The sequence below is a fragment of the Gymnodraco acuticeps genome, unplaced genomic scaffold (genome assembly GCF_902827175.1).
Source record: "Gymnodraco acuticeps unplaced genomic scaffold, fGymAcu1.1, whole genome shotgun sequence".
In the NCBI taxonomy this organism is placed as follows: Eukaryota; Metazoa; Chordata; class Actinopteri; order Perciformes; family Bathydraconidae; genus Gymnodraco; species Gymnodraco acuticeps.
In genome coordinates this window covers 585394-610296 of record NW_022991973.1, presented here as the reverse complement: position 1 = coordinate 610296, position 24903 = coordinate 585394, and the positions used below count along the sequence as shown (strand labels likewise).

Here is a 24903-nt window from a genome sequence, read left to right as displayed (position 1 = left end):
ATTTAAGTTAATTCTACTTTGATAATTAATACATTTCAGCGGGAACCACTGATATAGTTCAGAGTTACAGTTACTAGTTGTATAGTTGAATATATTATTATTCAAAATAAAGAATGAAATAATGAGTAATCTTTTGTTAAATGACTTAACAGGACAAGTGGATGCTTAATGCATCTTTCATCCTTTATTTAAACAGTTATTCTTATTGACCTAAGGGTTTCTTATTCAAGGCAGACCTGTATACAAACGAATAATATATACATTTTAAAAGGGGCACACATATTTTAGAGACATATTATACCTTTTCAGAATAAAGAAAAGCATTGTAAAGTAATCTAACACTTGGAAGGCGAGTTATATGTCTGTTGTTTTTTCAATGTTAGTTTGTATTATTGTTAATACTAAAAATGGAGCTTTGTTGTAGTTTGAGTTCAAATCAAAACAATGTGAGCTCTTCTTCCACTACTGTTGAGTGGTGGAAAAAGTACTCAGATCCTAAAGTCATTCAATACATATAGTGAAGTAAAAGCAACAATATTTGATTCTGAACTGTAGTTGAAGTTTATAGTAAAATCAAATGGAAATTCTTTAATAAAAAAACATTTATACAAGAAAGGCTTTTATTGTGAAAAGCGGACACATTCTAACAGGAAGTGTGACGTTTGTTTGCTGATACTTGCTCCCCTAGCTTGACATCATCAGTCAGGCTCACTCGGGGAATTGGCTGCCCTACGAAGTTTTCTGTAACAAATGTTCGGTTTATTCAGAGATTGAGACAACGGTGTACACTTCTGTTGTGAAGAAAAGGGAGACCAGATGAAAACATAACGGTAAGTGTGTGTGAGATGATCTTTACTGCCAGAACTAGCTAACGGTTGGTTAATAATATCACACAGAACTCAACTTCCTCCTGTTCGAGGCTGACGAGCAGCTAGCAGTTTTTAGCTTTGTTAGCTTGTAAATTATCTTAAACTCAACATTGGGTTAAACCCTCTGCTGGCACCAGATGCTGTTTTATGACTGCTAAGATTCTTACTTAAGATAAACCATAGTGTCGATTTAACTGTGCGGTGGGTTAGCAAACATCATAGATCAGCTGGGCTGAAACTCTTTGGGCGACTAAAGTTAGGCACTAGCTTTCCTGCTAACCGAAACCGATTTGAGTTAGCTAGCATGCTAACGCTGGTTATCCAGGTGGAAATGTAAACACCATTTGGTTCTTCCTGTGCCAAGCGTCGGGTGAAACATTTGCAGCAGTTTTCCTTTTTGTGAGTTTATTAACGTTGCCACTACTGGTAGAAATTGGGATTTGTATTAAATCTACGTGGGTTTTTTTTTTTCTTTAATGCGAAATAACGTTATGTTCTTCATCCTAATTTGTTTATAAGATTCAAAGGTTTTATTGTAATTTGCACAGTAGCTACAGTGTGGTTATAGCAATGAACATCTTAAGCCCCGGTCTCCTTAACAAATTCAACATAAATATATATAAGACTTACAAATATAATACAAAAAGAAAGAGAATAGTACACGTGACCTATGTGCAAGTCATGCAGGAGAAGTAGACTATATACATGTTAAATAGAAGCAGATGAGCTCAAAACAGAATGTCAAATTAAATACTCTACAAGAATAAAATACTGCTTATTGTAGTAATAAATAAATAAATATGTGAAATGCAAACAGATGGATGCTTAAGGTTATGTAGGCACTTCACAGAGCTCAGACAAGAGATGGGGAGGTTTACAAATCGATTTGAATACAAATGGCAGAACTTGCTCTCCATAAATCATTGTAAGTGCTCCAGACAACATCATTAAAGTATACTTTAAATGTATATTGAGCTCATAACTTATAAGCCAGAGGCTGGTGACTCTAGCTACATTAATGTCCTGCTTCACAATGTAAAAATCAGGCTTGTAAGGCTTAATATGTTATATAAGAGAGATAACCGTACGCAAATCCAAAAACTTGTATTGGTGTTGCTGGATAAAAATAATCAACCATAGCGTCAAAAGATCCACATTACGTTTTGTTCTAACAGAGATCAGACCCATAGGTCAGACGTTGTAATTTGTTTGATTCCTTATATGTTCAATGCATACTAACAATTCAGTTCATTGGTCCCCCATTTTAGGTATGTAATCATTTTGATTAGTCTTCTTTTAAAGTTTCATTTTAGTTCATGTCTGACTGTAATTTCCTAGTACAGACACCGTTCAATGAATGGAAATGTCTGAGTCATTTTTTTCTGTCATCACTTTCATAGCACAGTCCACAATGTTTTACTGACAAGATAACATATCAATTACAGGCGCAGTACTTCCTTGTTTGATATCTGATCAAAAATGAATACAGTGAGTGAGTAAGAAGGCTTTGCTTTCTCCTAGCAGCTCTTTACTGTTAAAATTCAATGATGGTGTCAGACTTGAATGAAACTGTTATTGTGCTCTTAAGTTTATTCACATTTCTGGACCCGTGTTGAACGATGTAACAACTCATCTCATGGCCAGTTTCCGTTAACCTTCAGTGGCGTCTCTCAGCATCAATCCTAGTGACGTGTTTTGAACGTTAATGACAGACATTACAAACAATATATTGTACTTAGTTTTACACACCTAACAAATAGGCCTTTTGTTTTGTTTGACAATTCGTTAAACTACCTGCCCTTTGTACATTGAGTGTACAGACCGAGTAATTGACTGATCTTTTACCAGGAAAGTCATCCCCCTCCTGTTTTCCTATAGTTGTAAACCGAGTTTAATTTTAGAGAGCCATAAACTGATTTTAGTCAACCATTCTTTCAGTCTTTCCTGAAGCGTAGCCAAGTTTTTGTCAGTAAACACCAGTCATCTGCGTACAGGAACATGTCACGTTTACACACCTCTTTCATGTCATTCATTTAGGAACAACGAGGGGCTGATCATATTCCCTTGGGGATCTCCACGGTTTAGCAAAAGGACTTCAGCGTGATGGTCAAATATTTGTACCTGTTCCCTATGCGACAAATAGCTTTCTTCATAACAGGTTTATTTAAATGAAAACCTGTTATGAAGAATGCTGCTCTTGTTGTACGTTATCACCCCCACCCCTAGTTTACACATATTTTAGATTTACCCAGGAAGCATTTTCTAGTCTGAACTAGTTTTTGGTTATTTGACCTACCTGTGCTAGGGACAACATAATGATCACACTACACATTTACAAATTACATTCCCTACTAACAATGGAATAGATCTGATATGTAAAACTCCTTATTAAAATAATTTCATTTGAAACTGTATTTGTGAACATCCCCCTTCTAACTTGGTTTGAGTGTAACATTGACTGACGGCCAGACAGCTGCCTGTGACAAACACAAGATGGGCTGTCAATCGAAAGCAAACATTAGTTTTTGTTGTGCAATAATGTGTTCACGCATGTTAACTCGTCCTGACTTTCACTTGATAAACGACCTGGCAAACATTTGTGCACCAGCGACAGATAACAACATTTTAACTTCTTTCTTGATTATGGCTTTTCTTCTTTCACTTGTGTGTATGTGCCTGTGCATTACGCAGGGAGGAACAAAACCCTTTTCTGAACAAGATTGGGAAATGACATTAAGATGTAACAGTGTATATTTGTGCTTTCGTACTGCGGTCCTAGAAGTAGGAAGTGCATACAGTAGTGCAACGACCTCTTTGCCTCGAAATCAAGCTGTAATCGAAATGAATGGCCAGCAGCCTTTAGACTTATATAAGGTCCATATCAGTATCAACATACCTTCTAAATGCAGATGGAAAAGGGGATCTCCCATCGGCCACAGGGGCAAACAGAAGCCATTTTTTAATTGCTGTCTCCATGGTGCTGAATGGAAAAATAATTAAACTTCATGTTTTAACTGTTTTTTGACCTGATCAGACATGTTTTTACCGCATATAAATGAGCTACCTAGGCATGGCTTCTCCAGCTGCATGGTTAGTTTGACTGCCTCCTCACAGGGAACCAGATAAAGTGGAAAAGTACCGTGCCCTGATGGCTGTTAATCTCACTGTTTTGTAAATAGCGTGAAAGAAGCCTCAGAGGAATTCACTCGACTGCCTCCTGGTCTCTCTCTTTGTTGAACTACAGACATTATTATTATTTGAATACTCTGGCTGGCAGATAATAGGCTAAACAGAGCTTCATTAAGCTACAGGGTTATTGAGATGTCCAGCTGACAGAAAGTTGGCCTACACCTGATGAATGCTTGGCTCGGCAGTCTAACAATAACTTATTTTCAAGTATTAGTTTGCTTCAGCAGAGCGATGGTGTCTCGTGCTTCACACAGCAGTGACGGTTGAGGAACAAAACTGAAATATTTCCTCCCAATGTCATTTCATGTGGAAAAATAGGTAGCTTTTGTATAGCGTTTGTCATGCAGTCTGTTCCTCTGTCTCAAACCATAATAACTGAACGCATTGTCATGATCAGGAAGTCTGCCGTCCAGCTGGAATGTCAACGGAAATTAGCGTACGTGATGAATTTTATGCAGGAGAGCCCTTTGAGACTCACATTTCCAGGAGTGGAAGCTCATTACTGTATGTGGGATTTCTTTGATGGTAGGCATAGACTACCATTTTCACAAAACCCCGGGAAACCATCATCTTCCAACCCTACATTTGGACTGCACCATAAAGAAATGCAGCATGGGTTCCCTTTCAATGCACTCTCACCTGAAAGACAAACCAACTCAATTACACTGATGATGGGCACCTCCATAGTTTCATTATAATCAGGAATGTGATAAACTGGAGGTAGCTCAACCACAGCTTTGTGAAAAATAGGACAAATGGATTAGAAAAAGACCCAAAGTCCAAACCACGCACAGAAAATAACAGCCGAATGATGGTTGTTTAAACTACTGGACTATGCTGACATTTGTTTTTATAAAGGTTAACTATGAGGGTGTGACCGCGATTGAAAGATTAGAGGTCGATCCAGCACACTGAAAAGTAATGTCAAAATAAGTGTGTTTGTCATGTGAATATAAAATATTTTGTTTTGGCTTGTATATTGTTTTCTTATTTGAATAACTCAATTAGTTATATTGGCCCCAAAAATCCAGTAACAGTATGTATTTGATAAAAAGAGACAAACTCATTTTAACCAAGTTATTGTTTCCTCTATCATGCTACAAAGTGAAACCAGATTACGCAAGTCCTTGAGTTTCGGCCTGACGTAACATCATGAACAGTTACTGTTAGCTTTGGCGGAAATTTAAAGTACATTTCACATTGAAGTTACATCCAGGATGTGTTTAAAACTAAATATTGTACACCGTTTATCTTTTGATATCACTATATGAGCCGGTAATCATTACTTTTGTTTGTTTGCCATTGTATTTGTTGTTGTAAGACCCTTTGCAAAGGGGCGGTACATTTCCATGGGAAGTTAAGCTGGGGAATTTTGGAAATATTCCATATTGTTTTTGTTTACATTTTTTTATTGAACAATAATTTGTTTCATTGAAGAGCAAAAACATGAATGTTGAGTTAAATATTACTTCTAGAAATCATCTGTGCATGTGATGGAGGAATGCACAGTGCCTGTAGGGGGTGTGGTCTCGATAGCCATGCAGTAATCAGTGTGCTATGTAGATGTGATTGAGGAATGGCATGGATATTCAAGTGTACTTGAATGGCATCTGTTTGTTTCAGTCAAGATTATGCTAAAATCTACTTTCCCCAACTATATTTAAGTTCCCTACGAAGAGCCAACCTTCAATTTAGAAAATTCCCAGTTAATTCCCTTAAATTCCCAGTTAATTCCCTTAAATTCCCGTTAATTCCCATAAATTCCCGTTTATTCCCATGGAAAGTTTCCATCTTTGAAAATTCCCGGAATTTTGCAACCCTAACTGTGGCACATCTCACTGATGGGTGCCGATATTTTTGAAAAAGAGCTAGATTTTCACATAATAGGATATATATTTTGTTACTCAATGGAGAAAGAAAAGCAGTTTCATCTGCAATGGGGACACTGTTTACTGTTGCCTTGTTTTAATATCGCTATAACCCCTCTGTCTGCACGGGTAATGCTAGCAGCTCAGTCGAACATTTTAGCGTGAATATTCAGGAAAGTATGTTTCTGTTTATAGCTTATTAATTGTGTTGAGATGTATTTATGAAACAGGGTTCAACGGGACATTTTGCAGTCACAGATATGTAACATAAAACGTTCCATTGCAATTCGGTTATGCACCTAATTGTCTCTTTGCTAAATTGCAGGCAATGAGAACCTGGATTTATTTAGTTTATTGCAATGGAAAAGCCAACATGTCATTGCTTTGTGGTCTAGTGGGCCGTACTTGTTAAAACCACCACCACTGCGACCCCAAGTGACACATTTTGTTACTATTGTTTTCCCCGTCAGTTGTGACACATACATGATAGTGTGACTTCTAAAGACGTTCAGCAACCTTGCACTGACCTGTCTCTGCAGCAGAAAACCGCACATTTTAAATGATACTACAATGGTAATCATGCTGTAGCATCAGCTGATTTGTAAGAGTTGAAGGAAGGTTGAATCTGGTTTGTTTCTGCCTCTGTGGGATTCTTGCCCCGGGGTTGTCTCAGGAACTGGGACACCGTCTCAGTGTGTGAGCCGCGGTTGCATGTGATTGCCTTTGGGAAACACAACTTGAATACATGCTTGTGTGTGCACAAACACACACACTGACCGCAGTCACACGGAAAGTCCAACTCACTCGGAAGGCTTTTCCAGTTTGATTACACCTTGGGGGTGTAATTTCACATTCACTTGTGGGTTGCTTAAAAATTCCTCCTCTGCCTTGTTAAAAATGTCCTCTAGCTCACATGACTTGGCTATTTGACCCAATACATCATCAAGCTTTGTTACGATGTGGGTTTAATAGTGCTGTGCCATCACTTTGGCCTCAGTGGAAGCTATTTAGATACCCAAATGGCTCTGGAACCTCCTAAAAAGCAACTTCCTACTTGACTATATAGAGGATTTCAATCTGAAATGTTACAAATGTTGCCGGATAATGTTAAGCTCCCATTTCACACATTACAGGCTGCCGTTTAAATCTCTATACTCAATCTTTGAGCGTCACTGTTGTGTCATTATTTATCAAGGGAGATCCATTTAGAGTCATGACACACCTCAAGGAAGTCACACCATCAAACTGCCTGATTTGTCATCTCTCGTCACCTCACATGTCGCCTCACCCACTGGTGTTTAGTGGTGCTTACATTTCAGATGTCATATGCAGACTTTGGGTTTTAAAAAGCAAGTCTTAAACTTTCAGAACGAGCAATTAAAACACATTAGTCTTTACAACCTGGCTGCACTGCTAATGGTTTAATGTCATGCAATTATGGTTTGACTTTTTTTAAATTGTAGTTATCTTTGGTTCACAAACATTTAGGTTACTCTGCATAAAATGTACTTGTATGTTGAAGTCAGCTAAATATGGCTGCATAGTAACATCTAGCCCTTTCTGCATCTCAAGATCATGTGGGTTTAAGTTGTCTGCCTTTTAGATAATTGGTGATGTATGGTGTTTCTTTGTTCAAATGATTCCATAACCTTCTGAGAAAGGATATTTCACACAGCAAGTACCCTCTATTTAACCAGCGAGGAAAGGATATTGTTTTAATGTAGCACTCTTTATTACAGAGTGTAAACTATTAAAGGGAAGTTTCCTGTGGCTTACAAGAAGTGAAACAATGATAGATACAATATCAATGTTGGAACATGGTATATTGTGTGTGTCTCATGGTCAAACTATCAACTCAAAGACATTGTTTTTCAATAAAATCAGGGACTACAGACGAAAAATAGCCTGTTTGCTAACTCTGGCGCATTTACAGAAATGTCAATTAATGTGCACTGTCCCTGTCAAATAAATATATAAATAAACATCTCATGGCCCTCAGCTACAGAACCTCTTGCTGAAGTCATTCATTTGCTTTGCTCTGTTGTTTTCCAAATGGGAGATGATATGGACAAAGGTGAGGACATAAATAAAACAAACTGTTACTCGACTTCTAGCTGGGAACACATGACAAAGTCAAATAACGAGATTAGGCCATGATGCTTGATTATAAAGTAGATTTTGACCTGGGTTGCAAAAAAAGGTCCACTTGAAGAATAAACAGACTTTATCCTCTGAGTGCGATGGTGTAGCATTGAAATAGCTTATTTCCCAACTGAGACTCTGATAGGTAGATGCTGGAATTCAACTGTTAATAAAACTATCTTTTTACATCTGGAATATATTGGGATAAAATAGCAATGCAGCAAAGAATTCGGAGACAATGTTGAATTTTTTTAAACAATATAAATAGTGAGATTGGCACTCGTTTTTATTTTCCTCCCTCCATTACTTTGTCTCCTAAGGTACGAGCTAAAGGTAGAGATATTCAAACGTGTACATTCACTAGCATAAGAGGATTCCTCTCAACATTAGCGAAGCCTGAATAGGACCACACCCATTAACTGTGTTGATTCATTTCTGCTTTAAATGTACGGCTTCAAACTGCAATTCTTCACATCCACTGCCAGTGCACTTATATACTGCGGTAAACATGTTGTGCTTTAGTTGTTCGTATCGTGTAAAATAAGAGCATGTGGAAACACTTGAAGCGAGGTGTGGCTACTCAAGAGGCAAACTAACACAGCTGTGGCCACGTCTGAGATCTATGATGGAAAAAACAAAGGATTTGTCTTGTTTTGTCTACACATGACTAATACACACTCTCCTGGGAAAGCTTGCAGAGGTTTTATGTAAGCAGTCTCACATTCGAGATGATGCGCCTAAAAAAGTGCCTGAAGGAAAACACTTCATTATCAAAGGGATGGCCTCTCCTTAACACACAACAACTCTCTGATAGATGTGCTGTCTCAGGTTTTGTTGTATTTTGATTGTTGTTTAGTTGTTAAGCATTTTGAATCTTCCGAATGTTTCTGTTTTGCCGCATTCATTAAAAGTGAATGGATTCAGATTTGGCTCTGTACCTGATTTTCTCTTCCTTTTTCCCTCTCTGTCAGGTTGGTGTCCTACATCTGAACATCTGAACATCTGTATCCCTTCACTGTGCTGTCAACCAGGGACGGACCACACCACAGACTTCCACACCTCCTACCAATCCAGCCATGATTTCCTAGCCAACAGCGGCCAAGCCCCCCTCCCCTAAACCATCCTGTCCCTCTTTCCATCCTCCACCCTCTCCATGTCCTTCATCTCTCCTGATGTGCTGCTCTCTGGTCGTACGATCAGCATCCCTTCTGTAGTGATGAGCATCATGCACCAGCAGCATCATGGCAGCACGGGCTCAGAGCGAGACCTTCACTCTGTGGCCTCCTCTGTCAGCCTCCCTTCAGTCAGAAAGACCCCCAAAAAGCGCCGCCTGTCCCTCCACGCACTCTTCAGTCGCCGCAGACGACCCGACCGCGACCCCAAGCGCAAGTCGAGGCATCTGCAGACGGCAGCTGCTGCGGAGGCTGTTGTCGTCGCAGAGAGCGTCCCAGCTGAGACTGTCCATGAAAAGACGTCCTCCCTCTCGGCGCTGGCCGCAGTGTCCACTTCTTCAGTGTCAGGTTCTTCGTCAGACACGCTGGAGTGCCCTCTGTGCCTCCTGCGCCACGCACGAGAGCAATTCCCCGACATCATGACCTGTCACCACCGCTCCTGCGCAGACTGCCTGCGACAGTATCTGCGCATCGAAATATCTGAGTCACGTGTCAACATCTGCTGCCCCGAGTGCACGGAGCGCTTCAATCCCCACGACATCCAGCTGATCCTGGGGGACCGCGCCCTCATGGAGAAGTACGAGGAGTTCATGCTGAGGAGGTTTCTGGTGGCTGAGCCGGACTGCCGCTGGTGCCCGGCCCCCGACTGTGGGTAAGAACCAGAGCTGAGGGAAAATCCTAGGATCAATTACCGCTGTGTCATTGGGGGATAGATGGTGACCTAACAGAGATGTATTTAAATCTAAATATTGATAGTCTTAGTTAAAGAGGATAACATAACATTGTCTTTAAGATACAATTAAAACAATGTGGCAGCCAGGTGTAACTAAAGTTTAGGAACGAATCAGAACTATTCTTCATATTAAGTGTACTCCACCTCACATTCATGGCAACAAAACAAGGAAACAACTTAAAAAATAAATAAAAAATCTCTATTCCAGTTACCTGAGATGTGCTTGATGTTTGAGACATCCCAAAATAACACTGAGAAGCAATAAGGAAACGCCAAGGCTGAAATCTGGCCTTTTGAAGTTCTCCAGTTGCCTGAGATAAAAATAACTCGAGCTCTAATAGATCTGTTTGTCAGCCCGATGAGTCAGATCTAAACAACGTGAGGAGCAGGTGATGAAGAGGCCTATTGTTAACACACCATACCTGGAATTTTTTTAAGCCCTGAGCCTGTTTTTCAGGTTTCAGGCTCGAAAATGCCACTAACACAACAAAGACTATATCTTCACTTCTAAAAGGGGTAAATTAATAATCTTTTCTCTCAAAGCAAGGTTACATCTGTGAGTTGGATGTAGAAGTGTCAGAATCAATATAGATGTTTTTATTTTAAAGTAAATTCAGATGGAACATAGTAAAAACATGTAAATTATAATGTCCGCCTAAAAAAAAATCATTAGTTATAGTGAAAACCACCCTTGAATGATGGGTTAGTAGACTAAAAGCTTTAGGAATCCAAACTATAACATATAATAAGTACCCTGTATCAAGATTGATGCAAAACAAGTGAAATTTGAAAAAATAAAGTCCAGGCGGACTCACCTCTGGGTGTTCCATTTGAACTTTTTCACTGTAAAAATCATTTTATTACTTTGAATTATCACTATAGGTATTCATTCCATCCAAATACAACTGTTGTGAAAAAAATAAATATAAAAACATACTCTGTTATCCTCTTAGGCCCCACGGATCCGAAATCGCGTCATTTGCAGGAAACAACGTCTAAGGAAACTTAATATTTAATAAACTATGAATATTTTATATCCATATAACGGGAAAAAACTAATTTAACTGATCTTTTTCATTTATTTTTTCCAAAAAAAACACACAATGCTAACAGTGAGCCTCTGAATTAGCCCCGAGCGAAAAATGCTAACCTATTACTGCACCGAAAATCACTTCTAGCTCCCTTATTACTTATCCTAGCTGCACATCCAACACATTGTTTATGATCGTAAAGACACAGAATCTAACGGTGCCCACCTCAACACTGAAAGATACAAACTCGCGACGTTATCAACAAAAACGTACATCAAAACAAGTGGCGCTAGGTACTAACATGCGCTAGGCTAACATGGCTCACCTTTCTCTTTGTCTGGTCTAAACTGGTCTTCAATGGCATTACAACGATAAAAACAATGATGTAGTTAATCCATAGGTTAATATCCAATGTGGCTGTGTCCCCTTTGAAATGTTCTGATAATCTATAAGCAATAAAACTGCAATTCCGTTATCTGCTGTCCGCTCTGTGCTCCGTGCGCTCTGGGTCCTGCTTCCTTACGTAGTAAACAATAAGTAAAGTCTGCTGCGTAATGTACTTAAGCTGGCTGGCATTCTTTATACTTTACGCAGGACCATATCTCTGGAACCCATTGGTCGATTTGGGTGATTTACACCTTTTTCTTAACCATTACATCCAATAGAATCGATGGGCAGTTCCCAAATCCACGTAAACATTACCATTGCGGACGTAATAGAGAAGCAAACGAAACATATCTGAAAGTACAAGCCTGGACGGCAACACTTTATACCCAGTATATTGCCATAAATATGATGATGGATTATCAGTAAACATTTCTACGTGACAAAAAGACATTGGATTAACCTTGAGCGGCGTTTTTATTCCGTTGAACACAACTTTTGATCACAAATCAAAAAAGGTAAGACGTAATTATTGTAATATTTTTGAAACCGGATGTTGTTTACTTTCTCTTTTCTGGCTGATAGCTCCAGGAATTCGGGGTCTACAGTGATGACATTACATGTGTGGAATCTGTGGAGTCTCAGCTTTAATCGGATATCTTGTTTGTGCAGTTACGATAAGTAATAAGGGCATTTCTACCGTGAGTGCTGTGCAAAAGTCCGTTAGCATTAGTTAGCATTTTTTCGCTCCATGCTAATTCAAAGGCTTGGTATTACTCTTGTGTTTCTTTTAGCTAAAAATGGTTCACATTGTCAGTTAGCTGAGTTTCTTACCGTTAAAAGGGTATGGAACATTAATAGTTTCATAAATGTTAAGAAGCCCTGAGACACAGTCTCGTAAAAAAACGGTGGGAGGGGTCCACTGGGGGGACCCTCGGGCTTAAGAGGTTAATTACTGTGAATCATTTTCTAAACAAAGCTGCAAAAAACATTTACAGTAACTCAGGGTCAATTATTCAATCATCTGAAGAATGACTACCACACAGAATAAGAATGTAAAACAAAGATGAACATAACAGAAGTGAAAATAAGACGGGTAAAAACTGGATAAATGGCCAATTACTAAACGCACATGTATTGAATTTTGAAGTTCATTCGACTCATGCAGCCACATCTCAAATAAAGATGTTTCTGAAACTCTGCTGATTCTCTGAGGGAGGGAGAACGTGTTGTTCTGGTTTCCCTCGTTCACACGGAGGTGACGGGTGAGTTTCAGGTCAGAGTTCTGTATGTTTAGAGCTGCTCGGGATTCAACAGTTTGCTCACAGGCCTGAAGCTAACATAATGTTCTGTGTGCTCGCTGTGGTACGCCCCGCTCTACCTGTTGTTGACTGCACCGGGACAACCACATACGCAGCATCATCTAATCTGCTCATCCGCGTCTATTTGTTTAATTAAGGTGTAAAGAAATCATGTAACCTGCTTCATAGTGGTTGGGAGCAGTTACTAACTCATTTCAGGCTTTTATTGTTGGTTACAGTTTCTCTCTGTCCCTCCTTCTGTCTCCCTCTCCCCCTCCCTCTCCTCTCTGGGCTTTGTTTCATCAACACTGCCGACCCTGTCTGTTTGAATAATGGCTCTTTCATGAGTCTTTTTCAGCTCATCTTGCTCTCGTCATCTAATCACTTCAGCTCTGCCTCACTGTCACAGTCTCCGGCGGTTATTGCTGCCGCTCTAAATTGTTGTATAATAACAAGTTATTGGGCTACGTTTGTCCGCTCAGCAATTCTCAAACGCAGGAATCCTCCGAACAAACCGTAGACATAGAGAGGTTAATAATGTATTTATTGGCAGTGTACAGTCTGGACTTAACAGTGGTGTCATACATAGTTTAATGGTTATACACCAAAAGGTCCATTTGGATGTTTTCCCTTCCACTAGGGTTAGGGTTAGTGTTAACATTTGCTGTCAGTTTGCCTCACTGAGGTGTGAGTGGAGTCTGGCTGGAAACTCTCTAGACTCCCTAACCTCTGTAGGTGTACGGTGCCCACACACACTTCCCCCGATGCTAAACTGCAAAGTGTGTCAGTTTGTAGGGAAACATTTTACAAGCATTGTAAAATGATGCCGTGACGTCTGTTACCAAGCGTTTGTTTTCTGTTTCCTTCTCCGTATCATAGTAGTAAAGTCCACCCTTACTCTGCTTTTTCCAACATTTACTTTGGTTTTTTTGTGAGGAGAAATCCAGTGTAGAGTTTTTAATTATTACAATTTAGGCTGTTATTAAACCGCATCTCTTTGCTCTACTGTAGGGTATATTGCCTGAAGTTTGTTTTCCATTCTTTCTGCCCATGTTTATATCCTTCAAAAACCTTAACGTTGTGAAATCTCAGCACATGAGAAACAAAATGAGCACTTATTATTTATCTCCCAAGTAGGGCAACAACTGATGATTTTTTTTTTTTCATTGTCAATTAATCTTCAGCCGATGCCCAAATGTATTCTGACTTAGCTTTAATAGTTTTTCTGCAAACGCAATAAGCAGCTCCATCTTGCTGCAGGCTTTGCTTTACAGAATTACATTTATAAATAAAGATATTGAAGAACGGTGTTTGTTCACAGAATTTGAGTTGATCCCCTTAGGGTTTCATTCAGGGACAGATTCTTATTCAATCATGTACCCAGTGATATCCAATTTAGTCCAGTTTGTTTGTCAGCCTGAGTTTTTGTTTTTCCTTTTCATATGTTTCACATTTCCCCATGATGACCCTGCTAGGGGCGACTGAATGTCTGCAACCATCTCAGGGTTTAGCAGAGGTTGTCATACTTACTTTATTAAAACAGCAGGTGCTCTCCTTTTTCCTTTCTACAAAACCATTGTTACTGTGTCATTGTTTCCATACCACGAGGAAATAGTTGGCTTTTGTGTCAGCAAGAGGAAACAGTTGCTACCATTCATTTTATTATTACACCGATAATAAAGCAATTATTTGCTCAACTAATTGTGTTGGGCTATACATGGCTGCCTGACCAGTTTGTATATAATTTGCATGTTTATTAAATCAAAACAAATGTTTGACTTTGTCCAAGTTGTGCCATGTAATGCTCAATAAAGCTGCCACTGTTATGACTGATGAGGGTACTATGGAGACATGCAGTCATGCAGAATTGATTGTGTCAGTCCTGATTTGTTTCATCAAAATAATCAGGTTATATTGATGTGTTTATGTAACAAACACTTTTGAGTGGTTAGATTTAAGATTCAGTAGTTTATTATCATTTCAACATCCTTGACTGTCTTAGTGAGCATACTTACAAAAAACGAAATAATGCAAAACATCAGGACATAATACATATGTGTAAAACAGATATAAATACAACAATCATAAACCAAATTGGTAAAATCAGATAAAATCAAACACAGAAGACCATAGATAGGACACTGGCATCTGTTGGAAAGTAAGCAGCATCATCATTGTATTTAAGCACAAGTTTTTCACTTATACTATTTTCCTTTTAGCCCTGATGACCCATAGTGTTTTGCTTAACATCCACTAGCACAGGGGTGGCCAACCAATCAGAGGTAAAGAGCCAATAATTTTCCTGCAAAGAGCCACATCATACATAACACATGCTGGGTGTATGTCCCCCGACCTCTCTCTCTCTCTCTCCTTCTCTCTTTTGCTCTCAGCCTTTCTGTGTGCTCCCTCACTCCCTTCCTCTATGTGCCCCTCTCTATCTCTCACACATACAAAATGTGACAATGTGACAATCTAAAAATGAACAATAATTGACACACACACACATACATTACATTACATTACATTGCATTTAGCTGACGCTTTTATCCAAAGCGACTTACAATAAGTACATTCGACCAGGAAGACACAACCTTGAAGAAAACAGAATCATATAAGTACATCAGGTTTCATAGAGCCAAACATTTCAAGTGCTACTCAACTGGCTTTAGGTAAGCCAGTCCTTTATTAGTATAAAAGTGCTTCGTTAATAGTTCTATCGCTCGAAGTGGAGTCGAAAGAGATGAGTTTTCAGTTTGCGCCGGAAGATGTGCAAGCTATCTGCCGTCCTGATGTCAATGGGGAGCTCATTCCACCATCTTGGAGCCAGGACAGCAAACCCACGTGTTTTCGCCGATGGGAACTTGGGTCCCCCTCGCAGCGAGGGCGCAACGAGTCGTTTGGCTGATGCAGAGCGTAGTGCACGCGCTGGGGTGTACGGTTTAACCATGTCCTGGATGTAGGAAGGGCCAGATCCATTTGCAGCATGGTAAGCAAGTACCAGTGTCTTGAAGTGGATTCTAGCAGTTACCGGAAGCCAGTGAAGGGAGCGGAGGAGCGGAGTGGTGTGGGAAAATTTAGGAAGGTTGAAGACCAGACGAGCCGCTGCATTCTGGATGAGCTGCAGAGGTCGGATGGCACATGCAGGTAGACCAGCCAGGAGGGAGTTGCAGTAGTCTAGGCGTGAGATGACGAGAGCCTGGACCAGAACCTGAGTCGCTTTCTGAGTCAGCTGGGGACGTATCTTCCTGATGTTGTAAAGCGTGTATCTGCAGCAACGGGTTGTAGCAGCGATGTTTGCAGTGAAGGACAGGTTGTTATCTAGGGTCACACCCAGATTCCTTGCAGTCTGAGTCGGGGAAACAACTGAGGTGCCGATGTTGATTGTTAGGTCAAGAGTGGGACAATCTTTTCCCGGGAGGAAGAGCAGCTCAGTCTTGTCAAGGTTGAGCTTGAGGTGGTGAGCAGACATCCACTGAGAGATGTCAGCTAGACAAGCAGAGATGCGTGCAACGACCTGGGTCTCTGAGCGGGGAAAGGACAGAATTAATTGGGTGGTAAGAAAAACCATGCGGGCTAATGACTGATCCGAGCGAGTTTGTGTACAGGGAGAAGAGGAGGGGACCAAGAACAGAGCCCTGAGGGACCCCCGTAGTTAATTGACAAGGGTCGGACTCAGACCCTCTCCAAGTCACCCTGTAGTTACGGTCTTTCAGGTATGAGGTGAGGAGGGAAAGTGCAGAGCCTGAAACTCCAAGTTTTTGGAGAGTGCGAAGGAGGATCTGATGATTCACCGTGTCGAATGCAGCAGACAGGTCCAACAGGATGATGACAGAGGAGAAGGATGCAGTTTTGGCAGTGTGCAGTTCCTCCGTGACAGCAATGAGAGCAGTTTCTGTGGAGTGACCTGCCTTGAAACCAGACTGGTGCGGATCCAGAAGGTTGTTCCGATTGAGATAACAGGAGAGTTGTTTAAAGACAGCGCGTTCAAGTGATTTAGACAGGAACGGGAGGAGAGAGACAGGCCTGTAGTTTATAACATCAGACGGGTTGAGAGTGGGTTTCTTTAGGAGAGGGTTTACTCTTGCCTCCTTGAGACTGTTTGGAAAGTGACCAGAAGTTAGAGAAGTGTTGATGAAATGGGTGAGAAACGGTAGAAACATACAGAAACACATACCTCCACTCAGCCAGATTTCCTATAAATGTCAGTCCATGATATTGACAGAAATTGACTTAAACCTCTCCTACCAGTATTAAGACCAGAGGCCAGTTATAGTCAACCATTAATAGTGTGTCTCACACAAACTCTCAGTTAAAAACATTTGAAAAAAGTAGTTATCTTACTATGCATGTTGCTTCTTGAAATGTGCAGAGGATGTAGAAGGGGCTCAAATGCATGAAAGGGCACATTTGCGATCTTTGCGACTTTTTTCTTCCTGTCTGTATCTCACACACAGATTCATGACAGTTATTTAAAAAATAAATAAAGTGTATTTTTGTTAATTCTCCTCGCATGACATCTCAACTTTTACCTAACCCTCTGACTGACAGAAGCTCTGCTGACAGAGATGCACTTTCTCTCTTGTTTATTTCTTTACCGCGAATCACCAAATTCGGGAGCCCTTCTGTGCCAGTAGCCAGCTTTCCGGGAGCAGGCCTTCTCACATACACATATACAACTGCAAATTGTTACCGTTTTGATTTGACAACATTATATTGAGTTATTACGGTTTTATCTGAGTTATATTTCTGCCAATCGGAAGCAGATCTCTCCCTTCACTATCACATCGCGAGTGCAGTAAAGCCCGCCTCCAGTACTGCAGGATCTGCATTTTGATTGGCTAAAGCACTTCTTTGTTGAAAACTCTGTGTAACGATTGGGCTGGAACTTGTGTGTTGATAACCCTTTGTGAACTGGGATACATATGCGCAAAAAAAAAAAAACACAATTAAAATTCGATATGAACTGAGGAGCCGCATGAGACAGGGCAAAGAGCCGCATGCGGCTCGAGAGCTCCTGCACTAGCAAATACAAACCACCCTTTTGTGTGCATCTGTTCTCTCTCTCAGTTATGCAGTCATTGCGTTCGGCTGTGCCAGCTGCCCAAAGATCACCTGTGGGCGTGAGGGCTGCGGGACGGAGTTCTGCTACCACTGCAAGCAGCTGTGGCATCCCAACCAGACATGTGACTCCGCACGGCAACAACGGGCCCAAAGCCTGCGGTTAAGAACGTTCAGGTCCTCCTCCCTCAGCTACAGCCAGGAGAGTGGAGCCGCAGGTAACTCACAAATACACTTCTGACCGTGTCATGCTCACACATCTGTTCCTTCAGCACACCCATCAGCCTCAATATAGCTCCAACAATTAGTAGACTTATAGATTTGTTCATTGGCATTCAAATAATCGGCAACTATTACAATAATCCATGAATCATTAAGGTACTTTTCAATGCAAAAATGCCCACCTTCTAAAGGTGATGATTTCCCTGTTTAACATTTAAAGACATCTCCTTTGAATTTGAAACTGGTATTGACATTTTTGCTGACATAGAACAAAGGATTCATTGATGAGTCATATATATATTATACATTTTTAAAGATACTATTGCAATAGGCCACAGTATAGAATATGCACAATAAATATTCCCCAAAACACTGTATGCCTAACGCTTCTCTTTCTTTCACATCAATCAACGCTCACTAGGGGATGACATCAAGCCGTGCCCTCGCTGTGCCGCCTACATCATCAAGATGAATGATGGGAGCTGTAATCACATGACCTGCGCTGTCTGCGGCTGCGAGTTCTGCTGGCTCTGCATGAAGGAGATCTCTGATTTACACTATTTAAGGTGAGACAAATGTCCAGCAGCAAACAAAACCGTTAAATAACGCTCAGTAGGTACTGCAGTTGTGTTTGCTTCAGTGATTCCTGCCTCGTGAATGTCTCTTCTGTGGACTGACAGTCTTCAAATGTGTCAAAGAACAGATAAAACATATCTACGGTATACAAATGAATAACTTTCAGAATCGAAAACCATCATTCCAGGTGCTGTTTTTACTTCTTCTACATTCCTAGTTTCATCACTTTTATGTTGGGTGTGATATACACTCTTTATTTTTTGACAACCCATTTTCTGTCTCCCTCCACTCCTCTCAGTCCGTCAGGCTGCACCTTCTGGGGGAAGAAGCCGTGGAGCAGGAAGAAGAAGATCCTCTGGCAGCTCGGCACGTTGGTCGGCGCCCCCGTGGGCATCGCCCTCATCGCCGGCATCGCCATCCCCGCCATGATCATTGGCATCCCAGTCTACGTGGGCAGAAAGGTGAGAGCGAGCAGCCGAGGAATAATATGGAGCTAAATATAATCTAAATAATTTGTAGACCAAATCTCCTCGCAATCAGGACATATGGTGTGGTTTCGACTGTTGATGTTTAAGACATTTTCTGTGGTATGAAATCTAACCTTTTGCTGCACAACTCATCAAAACATTGTTAAGAATCCCTCCATTTAATTCTTCTAAATAAAAGTGTTAAGCCTTTTGAATTTCTGTGTCACAGTTGCCAAGAAGGTGATTTAATTCAAAGGTAATTAAAAACGATTTCCCTCTTCAGATCCATAACCGCTATGAGGGCAAGGACATCTCTAAACACAAGAGGAACTTGGTAATTGCTGGCGGGGTGACGCTGTCTGTGATCGTGTCTCCTGTAGTTGCAGCAGTCACTGTCGGTAAGAAATAAGAAGTTTCCCCTCCTTTCCCTTTTGACTCTTTCCTTCCCGATCCGTTTCCCCACAACATTTAAAGTATTGGAACCTTTTTGTCTTTGTGGGTCACATGTATAAAGCTGTAAAAAAACATCATCCGGTTTAAAGATAACCCCCAAAATGTGTACAATGCCGTTTTTTCTGCTTTCAACTTTCTAAACTAATTATGATATATATATATATGATTAAACTCTTTACCATTGAGCTCAGATAAATCTTCTGCTGTTAAAGTGTGTGTTGACACGGTTTTGTGCAGGCATTGGTGTCCCCATCATGCTGGCGTACGTCTACGGAGTTGTCCCGATCTCCCTGTGCCGGAGCGGAGGCTGTGGAGTGTCTGCTGGGAACGGCAAAGGGGTGCGAATCGAGTTCGATGACGAAAATGACAACATAGGGGGCGGGGCTGCAGCCACAGGTGAGCATCTCTATAACAAAAGCATTGCCACTGATTTCTTACGGACTATGCAGAACATTTGAGGTGGAAGTACTTTCTACCACCTCTGCAGTCTTATTCACTTCTTTTGTCAGTCCCTCCATTTATTGTAAGTTATTCTGTTTGATATACTTTTAAATAAGGGAAATGTTCCGTCCTGTCATACACTAACTCTAGACTGGTTTATGTGGAATTATCACTGGCTCCTGAATACATATTAACAGCTTTTTAGCAACCATTACATCAATATTTGTTGGAGTTTGAGTTGTGCAGCGGTGTGAAATGACTGGCGTACATGTCATTATTATTGGTACATTCATCTTGTTTTACTTCTCGCACAGATATTAAGTAAATGCCAGCAGCTTTTTATCAACCGTAACACAAATATTTGTGGTAGCTGAGTGCTGGCATATTAGTTTTTTTGCCAATCTGTTTGGCTTACAGAATTCCCCCTACGTTGGTCAGTGGCTTTGTGTGTACAATACATACGAGTCATTCATTGCATGAATTGCCAAAACTGTTTCAGTTGTGCAATGGTGTGAAATGACTGGTGCAGTGTCAGTTGTTTTTCCTGTCATCGTGTGTTTGTCACTGTCAGACTTACTTTCCCGGGAGGTGTTTAGGGAGACAAGGCTTATATCGTATGATAATTATGAGTCCAAATGACAGCAGGGACTTTGACCTTCCCAGGGAAATAAAGTGCGAGACGTGTTGACACTTATTCACACATAAGAGTTAATCAATCTGTGGTTCCAGCGTGAATTTAAAACTGATGAAAGTCAGTGAAGTCATTGATGTGACTACAGAAAAATAAACTTTGTTCCATGACACAAATATCATTTTGTTTGCTGTTATCTAGGGTAGCTTGCCGAAATTCCTCTTTACGGCCCAATCTTTATTTGGTCCTTTTTAACCTCACTTTTTTTTGACAAATAGTTCTGTGCTAGACGAACTAATGTACCTTCTTTGTCAGTCAGAAGCTTCTCTTAATGATCAAAATGACACTTCCTGTCGCCCCTTTTCTCCTCAGACACAACCTCAGTGGCAGAGACTCGGCTCAACAATCCCAGCCTGGGAGATGGAGCGAGTGTCGGCGGCCTGACGGGTCTCAGTGTCAGCGGGAGCCACATGGAGCGCTGCGGCATGAGCTCCACGCAGCGAGACAACATGAGCGACAACGCCAGCACCACGGCCCTCGCTGGGACCAGCATCACAGGAAGCCTCTCTGGCAGCTGCTACAACAGGTGATAAACTGGACCTGGATGATCGCTCCATAGACAAATGTTTAATGAGAAAAACGTAGCATTTGACCGGCAAATAGCACATACTTTATACAATTCATAGTGCACGATTTTACTCTTTGGTATGGCTTAGTAAATACATTTCGTGGTATTGTTCTCTGATACTGGTTAAAGCAAACTTTCTGTGACTCACTGAGACATGAGAAATGATTTCATATTTTGTTTGAATTGTCATTTCCAGGATGGAAGTGCAGGCTGATGTCCAGAAGGAGCGCTGCAGTCTGAGCGGCGAGTCGGCCACCGTCAGTCTCGGGACAATCAGTGACAACGCCAGCACAAAAGCCATGGCAGGATCCATCCTCAGTGCCTATATGCCTCTGGAAAGGTCAGTAGACCCCTGCATCTCTACCCTCTTTTAAACATGTATACCTGTCCTAGTTTCTCTAATACCTTTGTCGTCAAGTGCTTGTTTGTCTGTCTTTGACAAAAAAAGGACACTAAAAGCACATAAAAACAGTTGATTCATAATAAATAGGCAAGTAAATATCTTTGATCGAAAAGTAGTTGTTCTAGATATTATTATGTATTCCTTCTTTAACCTAATTAATAAAACCTTCTATATGTTTTGCTATTTTGAAGCACATTGAGTCTGTGTTGGTGCATGAAATGTGCTATATAGATAAACTTGACCTGTTTTAAAAGGATTTCTTCTTGTTATCTTGTTTTGCAGAGACAACAGTCTGGATGCTCAGGCAGACATAGAGTCCAAACAGCAGAAGCTGAGGCACTGCAGCGTCAGCAGCAGCCTGGATGAAGCCAGCTGCAGCAGCACCCCCGGCCTCAAAGGTGCTGCGGGTGGTCCCTGCTCCTGCCCCTCCACCAGCTGCTGCGCGCAGCACGAGAACCACTGCTGCCCCTCGTCCCCCTGGTCAAAGGAAGCTTCCACATCAGGAGGCAAGAAGAGCCGAGTAAAGCTTTGGAAACGAGCCAGCAGCAGCAGCAGCAGCAGAGGAGACATGAAGATAAACGAGACGCGGGCGGACATGGACGCCCAGCTCCTGGAGCAGCGCAGCACCAACTCCTCAGAGTTTGATTCTCCATCTCTGAGCGGCAGCCTGCCCTCCGTGGCCGACTCGCACTGCAGCCACTTCTCATCAGAGCTCAGCTGCTCCGACCCTGAAACCTCGAGACCGGCTCATGCCCCCTGCTCCGCCCCTACGGACCCCCGCTCTCATCACCACGCCACCACCTTCGGTGACGTCACCATCTTACCCATGCCCGAGGTGGAGAACGACCGCCTGGAGCATTATCTCCCTCACAGAATCAGCACAGCCTTCACCCACCGCCTGCTGTCCTCATCCCCCCCTGCCTCGCCGAAAGAGGGGAGCAGCGGGATGTTTCTGTACATCAGTGAGGAGGGGGGAGGCGCCTGCGCAGACTCAGAGCCGGAGAAGGACAAGAAAATAAAAGAGAGCGTCAAGAACACTGCCGTGCAGCCTGTAAGCCCAAGTATACAAACGGAGATCTAAAGGATGTTCTTCAGGTGTAAGCGGTGTTACCACTTCCCCACCATGCATTCTGGGAAGCCTTTGGCTTAAATGTAAGCCAATATGTTTAAGGTTAATTCTATTTTTACTTTCTGAAGAGGCAGCCAGGAATATTATGTGAATGTCAGTCTATACTGAGAGGGTCGAGGTCTACGTTGGAGAGAGATTTGTGGAAACGGGAGCAGGTCAAACGGATCAGTGGTTTCTGTTGTCACTGAAGACAGAGGTTTTAGTGACCGTGAAGGTGTTTAGTGGGGAGCTGAATGTATGTGGACAGGTTGTAAAGTAGGTTGTTAATGTTTTCATCAGTCTGAATCCTGAAGGATGTTCTGAATCCAAGCTCCATGCAGATCTTATTCTTTTACAAAAAAAACAGATCCTGGAAATGTCTGATATTCTTTGATTAGTAAATTGAGCTGCTATTTTAAAGCCCGAACCCATCCTCCCGTGTGTCATCGGCACAAATGTGTTTTGCATGAATCAGGGATGGATATGTGATGGTCACTGTGGTCCACCGCTGTGCCGCCACTTCATTCTGTGACTTCTTAAAGCAGTCTAAAAAAAACAGCTAAAGGATTGTTGAACCTAAGAGGGACCAGTCCATTCAGTAGCACATTTTATTTTTCCATAATCATCTATAAGACGATTTGCTTTTTTTTCAAATGTGACTCCTGTATTTTTTTTTCTGTGCTGTTGTCTTTGCCTATTTTTTTATTTTCCATTTTGGGAAAGTCTGTTTTAATGTTGAAACCCTGTTTTGGGTCCAAACCTTGAGTATGACCGGATGGGAATTGTGTTGATGAGTTTAAAGTAGCCATTTTTAAATAATGTGGATTTCAGACTGTTCTTCACAAACCTCTGTCTGCACTGTTAAATGTTTATTAGTGGTTTGCACATGTGCAAGTCTTCACTGCAGTATTTAGTATATCATGGATTTATGAGAGCTATATTAAAGAAAGGGAACTAAGAGAATTAAGGAAAGCCCAATTTCAAAAATATAACAATGTAGCCTTTTTTTAAATACTTTAACTTGTTTTAGTGATCCGTCATTAAAACTGGAAAGTCAACCAAACAATGTTTTTGCAATAAGGAAATTAAGCTTTTGAATAACTAATCAACAGTGTAACTATATAACAGCTCTGATGTACTGAGTATTTGAGCACACATCTGTCAGTGATTTCATGTTCTGTAGTGAATGTATGATAATAGGATTACATTTTTGATTCTCCCTCGGTAAAATCAACATCAAAATATAATTTTTGATTCAGAGCCTTGAGTGTATTTGAACTACAATGTGTTAAGTTGTCTTTCTTAAATCATTGCAAATGAAAAATGCAAATTTTATATTTGTTGGACCCACAGTGCCTTTTGGAGAAAAAAAAATCCTTTGTACAGTGTTTTTACTTTCTTTTTATTTCCTCATATGTCTTCAAATGATAAACATAAAAATCCTGAGAGAATTTATCGTATTTTCCTCATAAAATGCTCGAAATGTAACTTGATACGAAGTACTGCCCCTACCCTGAGTGCTAACGCTAGCTGTCACACTAGCATGCTTAGCTGACCAAAGACTCGGGCCATTAACCGGGTTTTGGACCAGTCATTTAAAACTAACGTCCAAAATAAGTGTTTTAGAAATAATATTTTTAAAAATGTTACCGTAAAGTAGCCAAAGTCAGTTCACCTGTGTTTATAATCAGCTCCTGCTGGAAATAAAAGCCTGTTTATCCAAAGCAATGAGCATTTTGAGTATCAGATGTTGTTGTGAATTGTCATCCTCACTACAGATTACTTTGCTCTGATGTCAACCTGCCGAGCTCAGCAGGAGCTGTGTGGGAGGAAAGAGTCGCTCATAGAGAAGTGATGTCAACTCAAACAGTGTTGGTGTATTCCAGCCCTGTTAATGCCCCCGTGTTTAAAAAAAATTAAGTTTCTGTGAGTTTTACATTATTATTTGAAGCCAAGTGCCAGGTCTATTTCTGACTTGGTCAAAAGAAAACTGCTATTTGATAAAGTATATATTCCCTAACTAATTGCTTTATAATGTGCATGTTAATGCATATCCTTACAGAATAAAAATCTCAATCAAGCTTGTTGTCTTTGTATTTTAATTCTTCATGCTGACTTTCGAGTTTGACGGAGCAGCTCAGCTGTGATAAGATTCGAGAGATCAACAACTCCTTGTTTGTTTTTTCCCTTATGGCTACACATTCAGTTTACCCATCATGTAACGGAA

At 41.0% G+C, this 24903-nt stretch overlaps 1 protein-coding gene across 1 annotated transcript; it reads left to right on the top strand.

Moving 5' to 3' along the window:
• Positions 1-683: 683 nt before the first annotated feature.
• On the top strand, positions 684-24757 carry rnf19a (ring finger protein 19A, RBR E3 ubiquitin protein ligase). Its single transcript, XM_034200917.1, has 10 exons — positions 684-830; positions 9040-9892; positions 17757-17965; positions 18391-18535; positions 18844-19006; positions 19296-19410; positions 19703-19861; positions 20910-21123; positions 21362-21505; positions 21851-24757. The coding sequence occupies exons 2-10, from the start codon at positions 9222-9224 to the stop codon at positions 22647-22649; spliced, it is 2619 nt and encodes an 872-aa protein (XP_034056808.1). The 5' UTR covers positions 684-830; positions 9040-9221; the 3' UTR covers positions 22650-24757.
• Positions 24758-24903: the final 146 nt, after the last annotated feature.

Coding starts and splice junctions, on each gene's coding strand:
- rnf19a (XM_034200917.1), top strand. CDS start 9,222: ATGTCCTTCATCTCTCCTGATGTGCTGCTCTCTGGTCGTACGATCAGC. Junction 17,966..18,390: donor CCAGGAGAGTGGAGCCGCAG/GTAACTCACAAA, acceptor AACGCTCACTAG/GGGATGACATCAAGCCGTGC. Junction 18,536..18,843: donor TCTGATTTACACTATTTAAG/GTGAGACAAATG, acceptor CACTCCTCTCAG/TCCGTCAGGCTGCACCTTCT.